The sequence below is a fragment of the Tupaia chinensis genome, unplaced genomic scaffold (assembly GCF_000334495.1).
Source record: "Tupaia chinensis unplaced genomic scaffold, TupChi_1.0 Scaffold000623_1, whole genome shotgun sequence".
Taxonomy (NCBI): domain Eukaryota; kingdom Metazoa; phylum Chordata; class Mammalia; order Scandentia; family Tupaiidae; genus Tupaia; species Tupaia belangeri.
The window spans coordinates 896631-911958 of record NW_006160143.1 but is presented as its reverse complement, the minus strand read 5'-3'; the positions used below and the strand labels follow the sequence as shown (position 1 = coordinate 911958).

The 15328-nt window shown below is 38.3% G+C and overlaps 1 protein-coding gene across 1 annotated transcript; it reads left to right on the top strand.

The window, feature by feature from the left end:
• Positions 1–5156: 5156 nt before the first annotated feature.
• LOC102501182 (olfactory receptor 10X1) lies at positions 5157–6116 on the top strand. Its single transcript, XM_006159084.1, has one exon. It carries the CDS (start codon positions 5184–5186, stop codon positions 6114–6116), a length of 933 nt encoding a protein of 310 aa, XP_006159146.1. The 5' UTR covers positions 5157–5183.
• Positions 6117–15328: the final 9212 nt, after the last annotated feature.

Here is a 15328-nt window from a genome sequence, read left to right as displayed (position 1 = left end):
ATTTTCATTCACCTCCTCCCTGACAAAACAAAACTTAGGAGATACTATAAAGCCTTGTTTATGGGCAAGATATGATCTCTGCAAGTTTTAAATCCCCAGAGATTCCCAGAAGTGTTTTACAAGTCACATGTTGCACAAATCCCTGTAACTAATGAGAGCAAATTACAAAGTTGGATGAGAAAGTTATCTCTCCCTCTGATGAAAGATGAGCGGAATCCCCTGGGATTCCTACCCTGAACCAAACCTCTAGAGCTGAGGAATCTCAAACCTTGATATTAACCAGACAATATCTCTAAACTGGTAGAAAGGACAGGCTTTTAGCTATAGTAATTTAGTAGGTGGTGGAAGTTGATCATAGCGCATAGAACCTAGCCTCACAATTCATGTAACAAAAGTCTAAAGACATAGAAAGCCGAAGTTTGCATAAAACCAACACTGCACCCTTACATTCCAGCAAGAGAAACTCATATTAGGAAGGTACAATGAATTTCCTAAGGTCTCTAAAGTAGCACTGGTTAAAGTAAGAATCCAGACTCTTTGACCTGTGACATTCATACTGAATCAGTCTGTCTTTTTGGAGTGAAGACTAGAGCTTGCTTCCAACAGCAACGTGAAGACTCTCTCAGAAGAACATAACTGTGACAGTATATTGGCATTGGACCCTGATAAAATATACAAGGTAGGAAACTATTTCAGATGGTTTGACTAACTTTTCTACAGTTTATTGTCACTACAAAATAAATATTTATCCTTGGAATAAAATTACATACTTTCTCCAAATCATCAATCTCTTTGACTTTAGGATGTGTTTCTTTCTTTTGTCACTATATCTATATTCTTTTCTTTTCTTTTATTCTTTGAGAGATTTTTGCTATAGGGCGCATGCACTCGCCAGAAAGACAGAGAGAGACAGAGAGATAGAAAGCGATAAATCATCCCCTAAGGTGATGGCCATGCCACAATCCCTTCTCTTCCATTCTCTTCTCGGGATCTTGGGCATGCACACACATGCACCCGGCGTGAGTTTAAACCACCGTGTCCAGGATGCGAACGACGGTCGACTACATGGGAGTCTAGCGACATAGCCATTATGCTAACTGCTGGTCCCATGAGATGTTTTTACTATAGGGCACGTCCACTCGCCAGACAGACAGAGAGAGACATAGAAACAGAAAGTGAGAAATCACCCCTCAGAGGGGATGGACACACCGCAATCCCTACTCCTCCATTCTCCTCTCAGGATCTTGGGCACGCACGGACACACACCTGGTGTGAGTTTTAAGCCACCAGGTCAGGGACACAAACCACAGTCGACTACATGGGAGTCCAGCGACATAGCCATTACACTAACTGCTGGTCCCTATATCTATATTCTTAATTAAAGTACTTTTCAAGTTTATTTTACTTTTTTTTTCCATTAATGAAAGAGGGACAGAGTCATGCCCAACAGGTCCTCATATCACCATTCGGCCTCCCAAAACCCAAGCTCTTTCTATCAAACTACCTGCAGAACAGTCTGATTTTATACATGTCCTTTCTCTTTCCAAACAGTCAGAGGTAGGGGGCAGGGATGTTTTCAAGGTCATAATTAAACTCAGAAGCATTTTTAAATTTAAATAATTGCCAATACTAATTTTAAGACCAATCTCTCTACATCTAGTCCTTATTTAAATGTGTGCTAAATATTTACTAAGTGAACCACCAGCAGTGATAAATGTCAGAATATTTCTCTACTTCTGATATATTCTGGTGTGTGTGTGTGTGTATGTGTGTGTGTGTGTGTGTGTGTGTGTGTGGTAAAGATACTATATCCCACTCTATTGTCTCCTATCTGAAATTGTCTCTAAGTCCACTTGTGTTAAATTTAATCTTGGGGTAGTTGAATATAGCACAGCATTCCTGTGAGTTTGACCCACATGGGAAGGTTTAAGGTTCATGCCCAGAGGACTCCCCACCTGCCCTTCCTGCTCCTCCACCTTCCCCCTTGCATTCTGCCTAAGAACACCGAGCATGTTTATGCCAAGATCCAGAGCCAACTGAGGCTGAGGCTGAGAATGGGTCTCAGCATGAAGACCCCATCAGGGGTATAGTCTCTTTCTCTTGCTCATGGAAAAAATAGATGGATAAACTAAAAATGGAGGAAGAAAAGAAAGAAGGAAGACAAAAAACTTGAGTTTTGTGTCAAGGACACTAAGTACTAAAACAACATCTTGTTGTGCCAATATATCCTATTTTTTTCCCTGACATATGTAATGTTTTTGTTCTAGAATCTACATAATGCCTTTCTTACAGAGTTACTGTAAAGAATCAGGCAGCCTTAACAGCTTGATGAGTGAGATGCTCTCTTGTTGGGAGTTTTTCACAGTACTTTTAGAATAAGCAGAAAGGACTCTTGAAATCTAGCATTTCTGGGACAGAAACAATCAAAAAGTGTGCAAAAAACTGATTATAGGAGAAAGTGGAAGAATAATCTGCAAGTGGATTTGAAAACTGCCTTTCTTACAGAGTTACTGTAAAGAATCAGCCGGGACATAGCCATTACGCTAACTGCTGGTCCCTTGTTGGGAGTTTTTCACAGTACTTTTAGAATAAGCAGAAAGGACTCTTGAAATCTAGCATTTCTGGGACAGAAACAATCAAAAAGTGTGCAAAAAGCTGATTATAGGAGAAAGTGGAAGAATAATCTGCAAGTGGATTTGAAAACCAGGAAGACATACTAAATTTGGATACTAAGGAGACTTACACTAAAAAGCCTCACAAAAAAGTCCGAGCTTTCATTAGACACTGTTCTCTGTAATATACCTTTAAGAAAGAGGAAAGAAAATTAGTCTAGTCTTTCTATTGGGAGACGATTACTATCAGATAAGAACATAAAATGAGATTAGTCATAAGAAGGAAAACAGGAAGTAGAATAAAGAAAGCATTGATAAAGATAATGAAAAATTAGGTCATGTGATTCTTGTATGACTACGAAAGTATAAGGGTCTCGCCAGGTCTAAGAGGACAAAAGAATCAAGGGGACATTTAAGATAGAATCCAGAGGGTCACAGATTATTTCTGGAGCCATTATAGTTAAGATAAGTTTCCTACTACATTTTCTGACTCTCCATGACAAACTAGACTGTGTCATGAGAATGCTTGATCTTAGCCTGAACTGAATCTAATTAGAGTGGAAAGTCTGTTACTCTCCCATCTCAAAAGTCACTTGCTATGAATAGCAAAGTAAAGCAGAAATTGTAGACTAACCACTTGTTGATAATTAACTATCCATTCAACATTTACAGGAAATTATTATCTTTTCAAAATGTTCTATATGGTTGTCTTGAATATATAGAAATATATGATACACAATCTCTTTTCTGAATAAGCATTGACAAATGGGAAGAATATAAAATTAAAGTCAAAATAGTCTGATTCCAGTTACAAATATACCACTTCCTAGATATGATTATCGTTTTTAGTTTTTTTCTTTTTTTGGAGAGGTTTTTACCATAGGGCACATGCACCTGCCAGAAAGACAGAGACACAGAAATAGAAAGCGAGAAATCACCCCCCAGGGTGGATGGCCACGCCACAATCCCTTGTCCTCCATTTTCCTCTCTGGACCTTGGGCACGCACGCACACGCGCCCGGCATGATGTTAAGCCGCCGAGTCCAGGACTCAAACCACGGAGTAGGCATGCACGCACACGCGCCCGGCATGAGTTTAAGCCGCTGAGTCCAGGACTCAAACAACATGGGAGTCCAGCATCATAGCCATTATGCTAACTGCTGGTCCCTGATTATCTTATTTTTAAAACCAGCAAAATAATCATGTCTGTCCTACACATTTCAGAGCTGTCCTATGCACTTTGCTTTATGCTGTGGAGAATAAAATAAATACACATTTGGGAGAATTTGGAAAAATACAGACCCTATAAATTTTAGCATTAAATTAGTATACTTGTGGGATAGGAAAGATAATACAATATAATATTATAAAGATAATATAATACAATATAATCAATATAATACACAGCTGAAAGGACGTTTTTAAAAATAAGAGCAAACAACATGTGGTAGAACTGAGAAGACATGATTAAATCAGATACAGAATTATTTAAAAAATCATACAGTGGCTAAAAATATTTATTATTCTTTTCTGGATGATGAGCTTTCCATGAAGTAAACAGGCAAATTGTCAGTTGCCACTTTGTCCTAGGCTTACATAGAACCTGCTCGTCAATACCATCCACATATTGTAAAAATGATTATTAATCCTAAATACCCTGATTTCTTGTCTTACTTCTCCTCTGTCATAGTAACATAAAAAGAGCAATTTTTTTTCACTTTATTTTAATATTTTGGGAGCTAGATGTCTTCTCAAAACGCAATAATGATTTGCTGCTTCTCACATAATTATAAGTCATTGTCTGGGTTTAGTCCTAAAATTGCTAATAAGTCAGTTTTCAGTTTTTACCCAGTAGATATTTACAGATTATATATTGTGTAGAAGTTGCTGTGCTGTACTCTGACCTTGTCTATTAGCCAACTAGTAGGGTTTCCTGGGATAAGAATGTGCTGTAGTGTTCAGTAGATGGCTTGATGGTTAAGTAGTCAGACTGCTTCATGGCTGACTACGATTTGAGTCCTGGACCCAGTGGCTTGAAACAGGCCAGGCTTGTGTGCATGCATACCCAAAATTCTGGGAAGAGAATGGAGAAGAAGGGATTTCAGCATGGTCATCCCTCCTTGGGGTTGATTTCTCAATTTCCCTCTCATTGTCTCTGTCTCTTGCTCTCCCTCACTCTCTCTCACGCTCTCACACCCTCTCACCAGCAGTGCATGTACTCTAAAGCAAAAACCTCTATAAGAAATCAATTCATTAAAATCTAAAAAGAATGTGGGTTTTCTCCCTTGTTCTATTACCAACTAATAAAAACTCCTACTCAAAAATAGGCCATAGAAAGCTTTCCTGTCAAATAAGTCATTGATAATTAGTTGTTGAATAAAGAGAAAGAAAATAAATGGAAAACACACCACTGACATACATATGGTTTTCTAAATAAAATGAAAAAGTAGATGTAGTTGTAATTCTTATCATGTGCTGTATTCACAACAGAATTTTCATTTTATGACATCAAAGAATAAGGAATGATTAAATCTTCGTTTGTTGCTTCTTTCAAATTTTAGACATTCAAACAATGAAGATCAATCAGACAATCCTGAAGGAATTCATTCTTGTTGGCTTTTCTGCTTATCCACATGTACAGACATTTCTCTTTGTGGTCTTCTTTTGCCTCTACCTTCTCACCCTCGCAGGTAATCTGACCATCATGGGTCTAACTTGGGTAGACAGATCTCTCCATACTCCCATGTACCTCTTCCTTAGTTCGCTCTCATTCTCTGAGACCTGCTACACATTATCTATCATTCCGAAGATGCTGACAGATCTACTGGCCAAGAACAGAAGCATTTCGGTCATAGATTGTAGCTTGCAGATGTGTTTCTTCTTGGGACTTGGTGGCACAAACTGTATCATCCTCACATTGATGGGGTATGACCGTTTCCTGGCCATCTGCAATCCTCTCAGATATCCATTACTCATGACCAACATTATATGTGGACAACTTGTGGCCTCTGCTTGGGCTGGAGGTTTCTTTATCTCTTTGATAGAGACTGTGCTTATATTCAAGAGTTATTTCTGTAAACCCAACCTTGTCAAGCACTTCTTCTGTCATATGAGGGCAGTTGTAAGGTTGTCCTGTGAGGACAGTGACCTCACAGAATTCATTGTAACAGTGATATCAGTGTCAGGCTTGCTGGGAACCTTCCTACTCATCATCCTGACCTATGTGTTCATTCTTTCCACTGTCCTCAGGATCCCTTCATCTGAGGGGAAGCAGAAGGCATTTTCTACCTGTGCCTCCCACATCACAGTGGTCATTATTCACTTTGGTTTTGCATCTATTGTTTATTTGAAGCCAGAAGCCTCGGGAGGCGATGACACACTCATAGCAATCCCTTATACTGTAATTACCCCTTTCCTGAGCCCCATGATATTCAGCCTCAGGAATAAGGACATGAAGAATGCTTTTAAAAAAATAATGGAAAAGACAGTTGCCTTGGACAAATAATCTTGGGCTCATGCTGCTGGTTTAGAGCACAGTTCAATGTTGTCAGAATTTAGCGGCCATGTGTCCAGTGACCACTGGAGAAGATTATACTATTTACCTTTTCTGAGGTTGGGATGTGGAAAGCAAGTGACTGAGACTGGGACCTATGCTGCTTCATGCATTTACTTAGCTTCTCAAGGAAAGTGTCCAATCTTTCTACTTTCTACCATCAGAAAAGAAGTATTCCTGCATAAATAAGGATTCTGCCAATCAACTTCTCAGGCTCCTGCACCACTCATATGGTGTGAAAGGAAAGTGTGATAGGAAAAAAAAAATAAAACACATGTAACAACTGCATTAACAGTTGTTTTAAATATCTAAATATGTAAAGATTGAAGAATTTTTCTAGACAAGATTGTGAAGCATTGGGTTGTACCTCCCAGGAGAAAAATCATTTCCAATAAAAGAAATATAATTAGAAACCACCAACTGTCTACATATTTGTATACACATTTGGTAAGTGTGTATGTCATACTGATTACAAAATATTTTAATGACACCTTGCTCATCAGTGTGGTCTTCCGCTGATTGCCAGCATCTAAGTATACAAAATATCTTGCAACACTACCTCACATAAATAAATAAGAGATTGGAGCCTATATGTACTATGGCTGGGGTAAACATGGATGGGAGAAATATGTCCCTATTTTCTCTAAGGCAAAGATATTCAAACACAAATGTTCAAAAACTATGTCACAATACTAAAGGATTTGAAAAGAAAAGTGTTTCAGGATAATTTTGAAAGGGCACAGAATATGTAAAAGAGGAAACTAGATGAACAGAGACTCAATTTTTTATATCACTAGTGTAAAAAGAAGAAATAATATGTTTATATCATAGAAGAATAGAGAGTGATCGCACCAAAAATTCAGGAATACAAGTCTAAGAAATTTCCTGATTCCTTTTCTCAATTCTGCTTTGTGACATATCATGAAAAACATACATTTTATACTAAGAGTTGGTATATATAGGTCAGCTGGTGGAACTGAGGTGACGACAGTTGAATCTCACATGGCACAGTACGCAGTTTGAGTTCTAGACCCTGAAGCTTGAAAAACATGCTGGGCGTTGGGAACCAGCAGTTAGTGTAATGGCTATGTCGCTGGACTCCCACGTGGTCGACCGCGGTTCGCGTCCCAGACCCAGTGGCTTAAAACTCACGCCGGGCGCGTGTGTGTGCGTGCCCAAGATCCCAAGAGAAGAATGGAAGAGAAGGGATTGCGGCGTGACCATCCCCTCTGGGGGGTGATTTCTCGCTTTCTGTCTCTATGTCTCTCTCTGTCTGGCAAGCGCACACGCCCTATAGTGAAAAACCTCTATTAAAAAAAAAAAAAAAAACATGCTGGGTGTGTGGACGACATGTGTGCCAGAGTTCTGAGAGGAGAATGGAGGAGAAGTATTTGTGGCAGGCCACCTCCCGCTGGGAAACTGTACGTGAAAAGTATTGGAATACTTTTATACTCCATTGCTTATAGGACTGTCATTGCCTTAAAGATAAACAAGGTAATGGATGATAATTATTAGGCACATTAACTGCTTAAAGTTACCCATTGCCATGCCTCTCACCCTCCTTGGAATTGTTTTCATGATACACATGCAGACAGGCTCTCTGCCGTCATCAATCTGTGGTCACTTCTTCAGCAGCAATATTGTTTTTGTATTTCCCTTGGGTTCCACCTTGTACAACTAGTTATTAAGTCTAGGGGAGCTAGGAGTCTTGAAAATAAATAATAATAATTTAACAATTCACGGTGAATACAGAGAATATTATGTTAAATTTAAACTCACGCTCCTAAACCAGTACTCAGATTAATTAACCTGCATTTACCTGATAGATTGACTGTGGCAGGGATGCTAGTTTCTGTATCATATGCATTGTTAAGCTATGAATAAGCAACTGAGTGAAAACAGGAAAATACCTAGAGACTTGTGCACAGATGGGCACTAGCTTTATGTCAAATATAGTTTTAAGAGCAAGTAGAAAATGACAGACTTTCAATAACTGGTGCTAAGAAAACATCATAGCCATATGGGAAAAAATATATATATGACAAAAAGTCAACTTCAGTTTATAAAGAAACAAAATTTGAAAGTCAAAACAACAAAACTTTTAAAAGGTAATATAGAAAGATGTCTTCACCTATTTAGAATCAAAAACATGGTTTATGTGGTATATAAAAGTCCTAAGGAAATGAAAAGATTAGTGTAATTAAAACTGAAATTTTGTTTATCAACAAGTCACTACTTAAGGGATGGATAAATAAGCCACATAGTAAAGCTACAAAGATAGCTAAGGAAATGATTAGTAAAGTTTAGGACAATGAAGAATTTTGGAGGAAGCCATCTGGGATTGGGAGAGCGGGATATAAATGGACCGCTGGTTGTCATAGATATTTTTCTTAGTCTAGGTGATTACAAAGGCTCAGAACGCTACATATTGGCATGGATGATCTTCTGCATTTATGTTTTATTTTATCATACAAATATTAAGACAGTCACAGAATGAGAGAAAACATGTGCAACACAAATATTTAAAACATGAGACTATATTAATCACTAAAGAAAATATCCAAATGTTCAATAAATATTTGAAAAGATGCTCAATCTTAGGACCAGCAGGTGTCATGGTAGATAAGGTGCTAGATTCCCACATGGTTGACCTGGTTTAAGTCCTGGATATCATAGCTTGCTTTCTCACTCTCACTCTCTCTCACTGGTCACATTAAAATAATAATAATAATAATAATAAATTAAAAAATATGCTCAATCTCCTTAGTACAGTTAAAAATTAACATTAAAACCCAAGGGGGAAAGACCAGCAGATGGCATAATGGTTACATCACTGGATTCCCATGTAGTCAACTGTGGTTCAAGTCCTAGACCCAGCAGCTTAAACCTCATGCTGGGCATGTGTGCATGCATGTCCAAAATCCCAAGAGGAGAATGGAGAATGGACAGCTGTGTGCCATAACCCCTGGAGGGTAATGTTTTATTTTTTGGATCTCTCTGTCTCTCTGGTGAGCATGCACGTCCTATAGCAAAAATCTCTCTTTAAAAAAAAAAACACCTAAGTGAGGTAGCAGCACACATCCACTTCAATGGTTAAAATGAAAACACTGAGTTAACAAGTGTTAATTAACCTGTGAAGCAGCAAGACCCGTTTAATGCTCTTGGTCAGAGTGTATATTGGTCCAATCACTTCTTCACAATCTAAATGATGTATAGCAATTTAATGTATGAATAGTAATAATAAAACTGTATAAATAAATATAATAATAAGAAGAAAAAGAAAATAGTTTGATGTTACTTAATTGTTTTGGGGATACTCATATAGTGTGGTCAAGCTTTTCTACTCTTAGGTAAATGTCCTAGAGAGTCATGCACATATCATTCCATAGGACATATATAAACTGTTCATAGAAGTCCTACTTGAATGGTTAAACCTGGAAATTATTTAGTCATCCAGGATATTTAGACAGAATTTCAGTAGAATAGATCGAAAAATTATAGTACATTCATGTGTGTATCAGCATGCAGTAATAAAAAGTAATAAATTTTAGCAAATATGTGAAACTCCTTTTTCCCCATAGATTGCCTTTCTTTAATAACCTAAGAGACTGGCTAGTCATGACGGCATAGCACAATGCTCTGCAGAACTGCTAAGGTCACGCAAGAAGGTCTAAGTTTGTCTCCCAGGGTACCCCTGGACACGCAGGGTGGGCACACGTGTGCCAGTGATCCTGGCTGACTGAGGCTGGGGGTGGATCATGGCAGGAAGACCCTATTTGAGGTGTCACTCCCACTTTCTCTTTCTCTCAGAAGAAACAAATTAAAATATACTTTAAAAATGAAAAAATATGGAAGCATGGTGGTTAAGTCACTGGACTCCCCATGGACGACCACAGTTGAGTCCCTGACCTGGTGAGTTAAAAATCATGCTGGATACATGTGTATGAATGCTCAAAGCCCAGGAGAAGAATGGAAGAGAAGGGATTGCAGAATGGCCATCCCCCCAGGGGCTGATTTCTCACTTTTCCTCTCTTTCTCTCTCTATGTCTCTCTTTGGTGAGCACATGTTCCCAATAGCAATAAACAAATAATATAAGATGCAGTTTATAATTCAAGGACCTTTTCTCTGATCCAATTTCTCAGAGTTTCCTAAATTTTTATACCAAGATATTTTCTTAATGAGACACATTAATAATATTCACTCTTGTCTTAGGTAATGTAGTAATATATTAACAAAGAAATAAAATGGGAGATAAATGATTTCCCTTTCTCCACCTCAATGTAAAAGGTGTCTATTTGTTTATTCTACATATACAAAACATAAAAAGAATTTCATTCTATTCAAGATGCTTTACTAGCCCTGGAGTAAGCAAAAATACACAAAGCATACCTCCTGTTCTCAAAAAGCTCATATTGCATTGATGAAGGGTCAGGAAATAGTGATATAATATGGACTAAGGTTTGCATAGAGGTCTGTGGGACCATTCAGGAGTTACAGTAACCCCCAAGATCACTAGAGCCATGTTATTAGCTCATACCCTCAGACTAGACTGCTCTACTTAAACAGTCAGCAACAGTTAAGAAGTCCTCTGAGCACAGGAAAAAAGAACCAGGACATGCACTCCTGAAGTCAGAGAAAATTTTAAGTATTTACCTCAGTAACTACCCCTTGAAAGAAGTCTAAATTTGATTTTATTTTTCCATACAGAAAGTTGCTTTCTAGGTCAGGTGTCTTGATACCCAGGCCATAGACTGCACAGGAGGAAGTGAGCAGCAGGAGAGCCATCAAAGCCTCATCTTCAAAGCCCAGGAGAAGAATGGAAGAGAAGGGATTGCAGAATGGCCATCCCCCCAGGGGCTGATTTCTCACTTTTCCTCTCTTTCTCTCTCTATGTCTCTCTTTGGTGAGCACATGTTCCCAATAGCAATAAACAAATAATATAAGATGCAGTTTATAATTCAAGGACCTTTTCTCTGATCCAATTTCTCAGAGTTTCCTAAATTTTTATACCAAGATATTTTCTTAATGAGACACATTAATAATATTCACTCTTGTTTTAGGTAATGTAGTAATATATTAACAAAGAAATAAAATGGGAGATAAATGATTTCCCTTTCTCCACCTCAATGTAAAAGGTGTCTATTTGTTTATTCTACATATACAAAACATAAAAAGAATTTCATTCTATTCAAGATGCTTTACTAGCCCTGGAGTAAGCAAAAATACACAAAGCATACCTCCTGTTCTCAAAAAGCTCATATTGCATTGATGAAGGGTCAGGAAATAGTGATATAATATGGACTAAGGTTTGCATAGAGGTCTGTGGGACCATTCAGGAGTTACAGTAACCCCCAAGATCACTAGAGCCATGTTATTAGCTCATACCCTCAGACTAGACTGCTCTACTTAAACAGTCAGCAACAGTTAAGAAGTCCTCTGAGCACAGGAAAAAAGAACCAGGACATGCACTCCTGAAGTCAGAGAAAATTTTAAGTATTTACCTCAGTAACTACCCCTTGAAAGAAGTCTAAATTTGATTTTATTTTTCCATACAGAAAATTGCTTTCTAGGTCAGGTGTCTTGATACCCAGGCCATAGACTGCACAGGAGGAAGTGAGCAGCAGGAGAGCCATCAAAGCCTCATCTGTATCTACAGTCACTCCCCATCACTCACATTACCACCTGAGTTCTGCCTCCTGTCAGATCAACAACATTAGATTCTCAAAGGGGCCCCCAAATGTGATGATCTAGTTGCAGGAAAACAAGCTCAGGGCTTCCACTGATTCTGCATTATGGTGAATCGTATAATTATTTCATTATATATTGCAATGTAATAATAATATAATGTATGTAATAAATATAACATGCTTGAATCATCCTGAAACCATCTTCCCACCCTCCAACCTCTCAGTTTGTGAATAAATTGTCTTCCACAAAACCAGTCAACCATGCCAAAATATTGGAGACCACTTTTGTAGGGCATTGCTGAAAACAATAGAATAATTATCAAAAATTATTGGAACTTGAAAGCTGAGTATGGTTGGGGAAAGGAACAGTCAAAATGGATCTCAACAAAATGACTGTCTTCCCAGGGTGACTGTGGTCATACACAAGGCTATGTCCCCTGAGGAGCAATATCAGAGACAATACTGCAGGCATGTAGGGGAGAAGAGATTTCACTAAAATAATCCAGTCAGTCACTGAACAAGTAAACAAGCAAATAATGAAAACAAGATCTGTGTAGGGAGGAAGAAAGCAGGCCAGTAACAAGAGTTTCTATAATATGTTAAATAAATTATAGTTTTCAACAACAGAAAATTATAAGCCACACAAAACTAAAGTAAGACTTTTTAAAAGTGCAGAGAATAGAAACTGCCTATGACAGTGACTAGATATCATATTAAAGGCAAGTACATCAGTGTACCCATTATAATATATTCAAAGATCTAAAGAAAACCATGACTAAAAGAAGTAAAACAGTAACGACATCAAGATGACTGATTAAAAACACCCTGTGATAATCCTCCACAAAGAAAAATATTAAACAACAAATAAATGATACAGTTTGTGTGAAATGTCAGAAGGAAACACTAGCAATCATTAAGGAAGTGCCTGAAGGTTGCTGATGCACAGAAAACAAGGATAACAGTACAAACAGGAAAGCAAATCCCTCCTGGGGTTGCCATACCTGATATGTGCACCCTACGCTGTCTCTTTCAGATCTGTCCACAATGGATATCTATGACCCCACACCTGCAGTGGCCAATGCAGCTCAATACAGTCCCTCAGGAATGCAAGTTGGCTCTCCCAGCCATTGCCACTACATATGAGTGCAACCTGCCTCCACCTAGTTACTGGGCTTCATCCAAGATCCCTCAGGGTTGTGTGAGGTTCCTCCAGTTCCTGCTGCAAAGAGCAATAGTTACCCTCATCCTGCCAATGCCACTGCATTTCACATATGCTACTGAGGTACTATGGGCTGACAGCCCTGATCCTTATACTGCAGATGACCAACTTGCCCACACAACACCCTATCTGCCAAAAAGCTGCACCACTGTGATCACAAACACTCACAGAAGAGACCACTGAGGCACTCACAGATACCACTGACATTAAATACAGCCAGAGAAGTCACATGGGGTCCACACTAATAAGCCCCCGACTGATATATAACATTACTTCAGAAAAATTTTTTAACTCTTTCCATAAAAACAAGAGGTTTCACAAGATGTACCCTGAGATAAACACGAAACATAAAGAAGCAAAGAAACATGACATCTTCTAAGAAAAGCAAAAATTATCCAGTAACAAATGAAAAGTAAAGAAAATTTTTGAAAGGCCTGAAAAGGAATTTTAAAATAATAGTCTTTTTTATCTTGAGAAAGAGATTTTTGCTGTATGGCACATGTGCTTTCTGGAGAGACAGAGAGACAGAAAGCAGGAAATCATCCCTTGGGGGGATGGTCACACCACAATCCTTTCTCCTCCATTCTCCTCATGGAATTTTGGGCACACATGCACACAAACCCAGCATGAGATTCTTTTTTTCTCTTTTTAAAAGAGAGATTTTTGCTATAGGACAGATGTGCTCGCTGGAGAGAAAAAGAGAGATAGGAAGACAGAAAGCAAAAAATCACCCCCAAGGAAGAATGGTCACACTGCAATCCCTTCTCTTCCATTCTCCTCTCAGGATCATGGGAACATATGCACACATACTCAGCATGAGTTTTAAACCACCATGTCTGGGACTCGAACCAGGGTCAACTGCATGGGATTCCAGTGATGTTACCATTATGCCATCTGCTGATGCCCAGTATTAATTTTAAGCTGCCAGATCTGGGACTCAAACCATGATCAACTATGTGGGAGTCCAGCAATGGACCCATTACACTGTCAGCTGTTTCCTTAAAATAATAATCTTAAGGAAACTCAGCAAAATACAAAAGAATACAGATTAATAATAAAATAAATCAGGAAAATGGGCCTAGTTGCACAGGTAGTAAGAACACTGTGGCATGGTGTTGGAAGCCAAGTGGAAAGACTATGGCTTTGCATCTCTGATTTGCCAGAATATGCAGGGAGTGCCCTTGGGTGGAGGCTACAGGACTGGGGAGAGGAATACTGTACGAAGACCCTTCAAGGGTGCCTCTCTCTCTCAGGAAATAAACAGAATAAAAGACACAAGAAAATAATTCACAAAACTGAATGAGAAATTTAACAAAGAGATAAAATATAATAAACAATCAGGTACAAATGTTGTGGTGTGAGAAGGGTGCCTCTGTATGATGATGGAGCTAAATGAGAAGAAAATTTGTGAGGAAATAATAATTGAATACCTCTCAAATTATTAAAATGTAAGTTTACACTTCTAGGAAGTTCAATAAACTCCATGTTGGGTAAATGTAAAGAGATGCGCACTCAGACAACTTGGAAAAAATTTTAAAAGCCAAGAAAAAGAATAATTCGAAAGCAGAAAAAGGGTATTAAAAAGTCAGTATTTATAAGGAACCTCAAAATTTTAACAACTAACTGTTCAGCAGAAATAATTAAGGCTAAAAATCATAGGTTATGGTGATCAGCAGCTGGCATAATGGCTATGTCGCTGGACTCCCATGTAGTCAACCATGATTTGAGTCCCTGGTGGCTTAAACTCACACCAGGAGCATGTGTATGCATGCCCAAGATCCCGAGAGTAGAATGGAGGAGAAGGGATTGCAGTATGGCCATCCCCCTTGGAGGGGGGGTGATTTCTCATTTTCTGTCTCTCTGTCTGTCTATCTTTCTGGCAAGTGCACATGCCCTATAGCAAAATCATCTCTTAAAAACAAAACAAAACAAAAAAACAGGCTAAAATACTCAAAGTGCTCAAAAATTAAATGAATATTGTCACCAGAAAATTTTATATCCAGCAAAGTTATCTATTAAAATGAAAACAAAATAGGATGAACAGATGGTGTAATGATTACGTTGCTAGATTACATTGCATGTGAAAGAGGAAAAGAATTTTACAAGCAATAAAAATATCAATTCACATACAAGAGAAGTTGTATAAGACTAATAGCAAATTGCTCATCAGAAACTGCATTCCAGTAAGAGTGGTATAATAAAATCAAAGACTTAAAGAACTAAAACTGCCAATTAAAAATACTATACCCAACAAAAC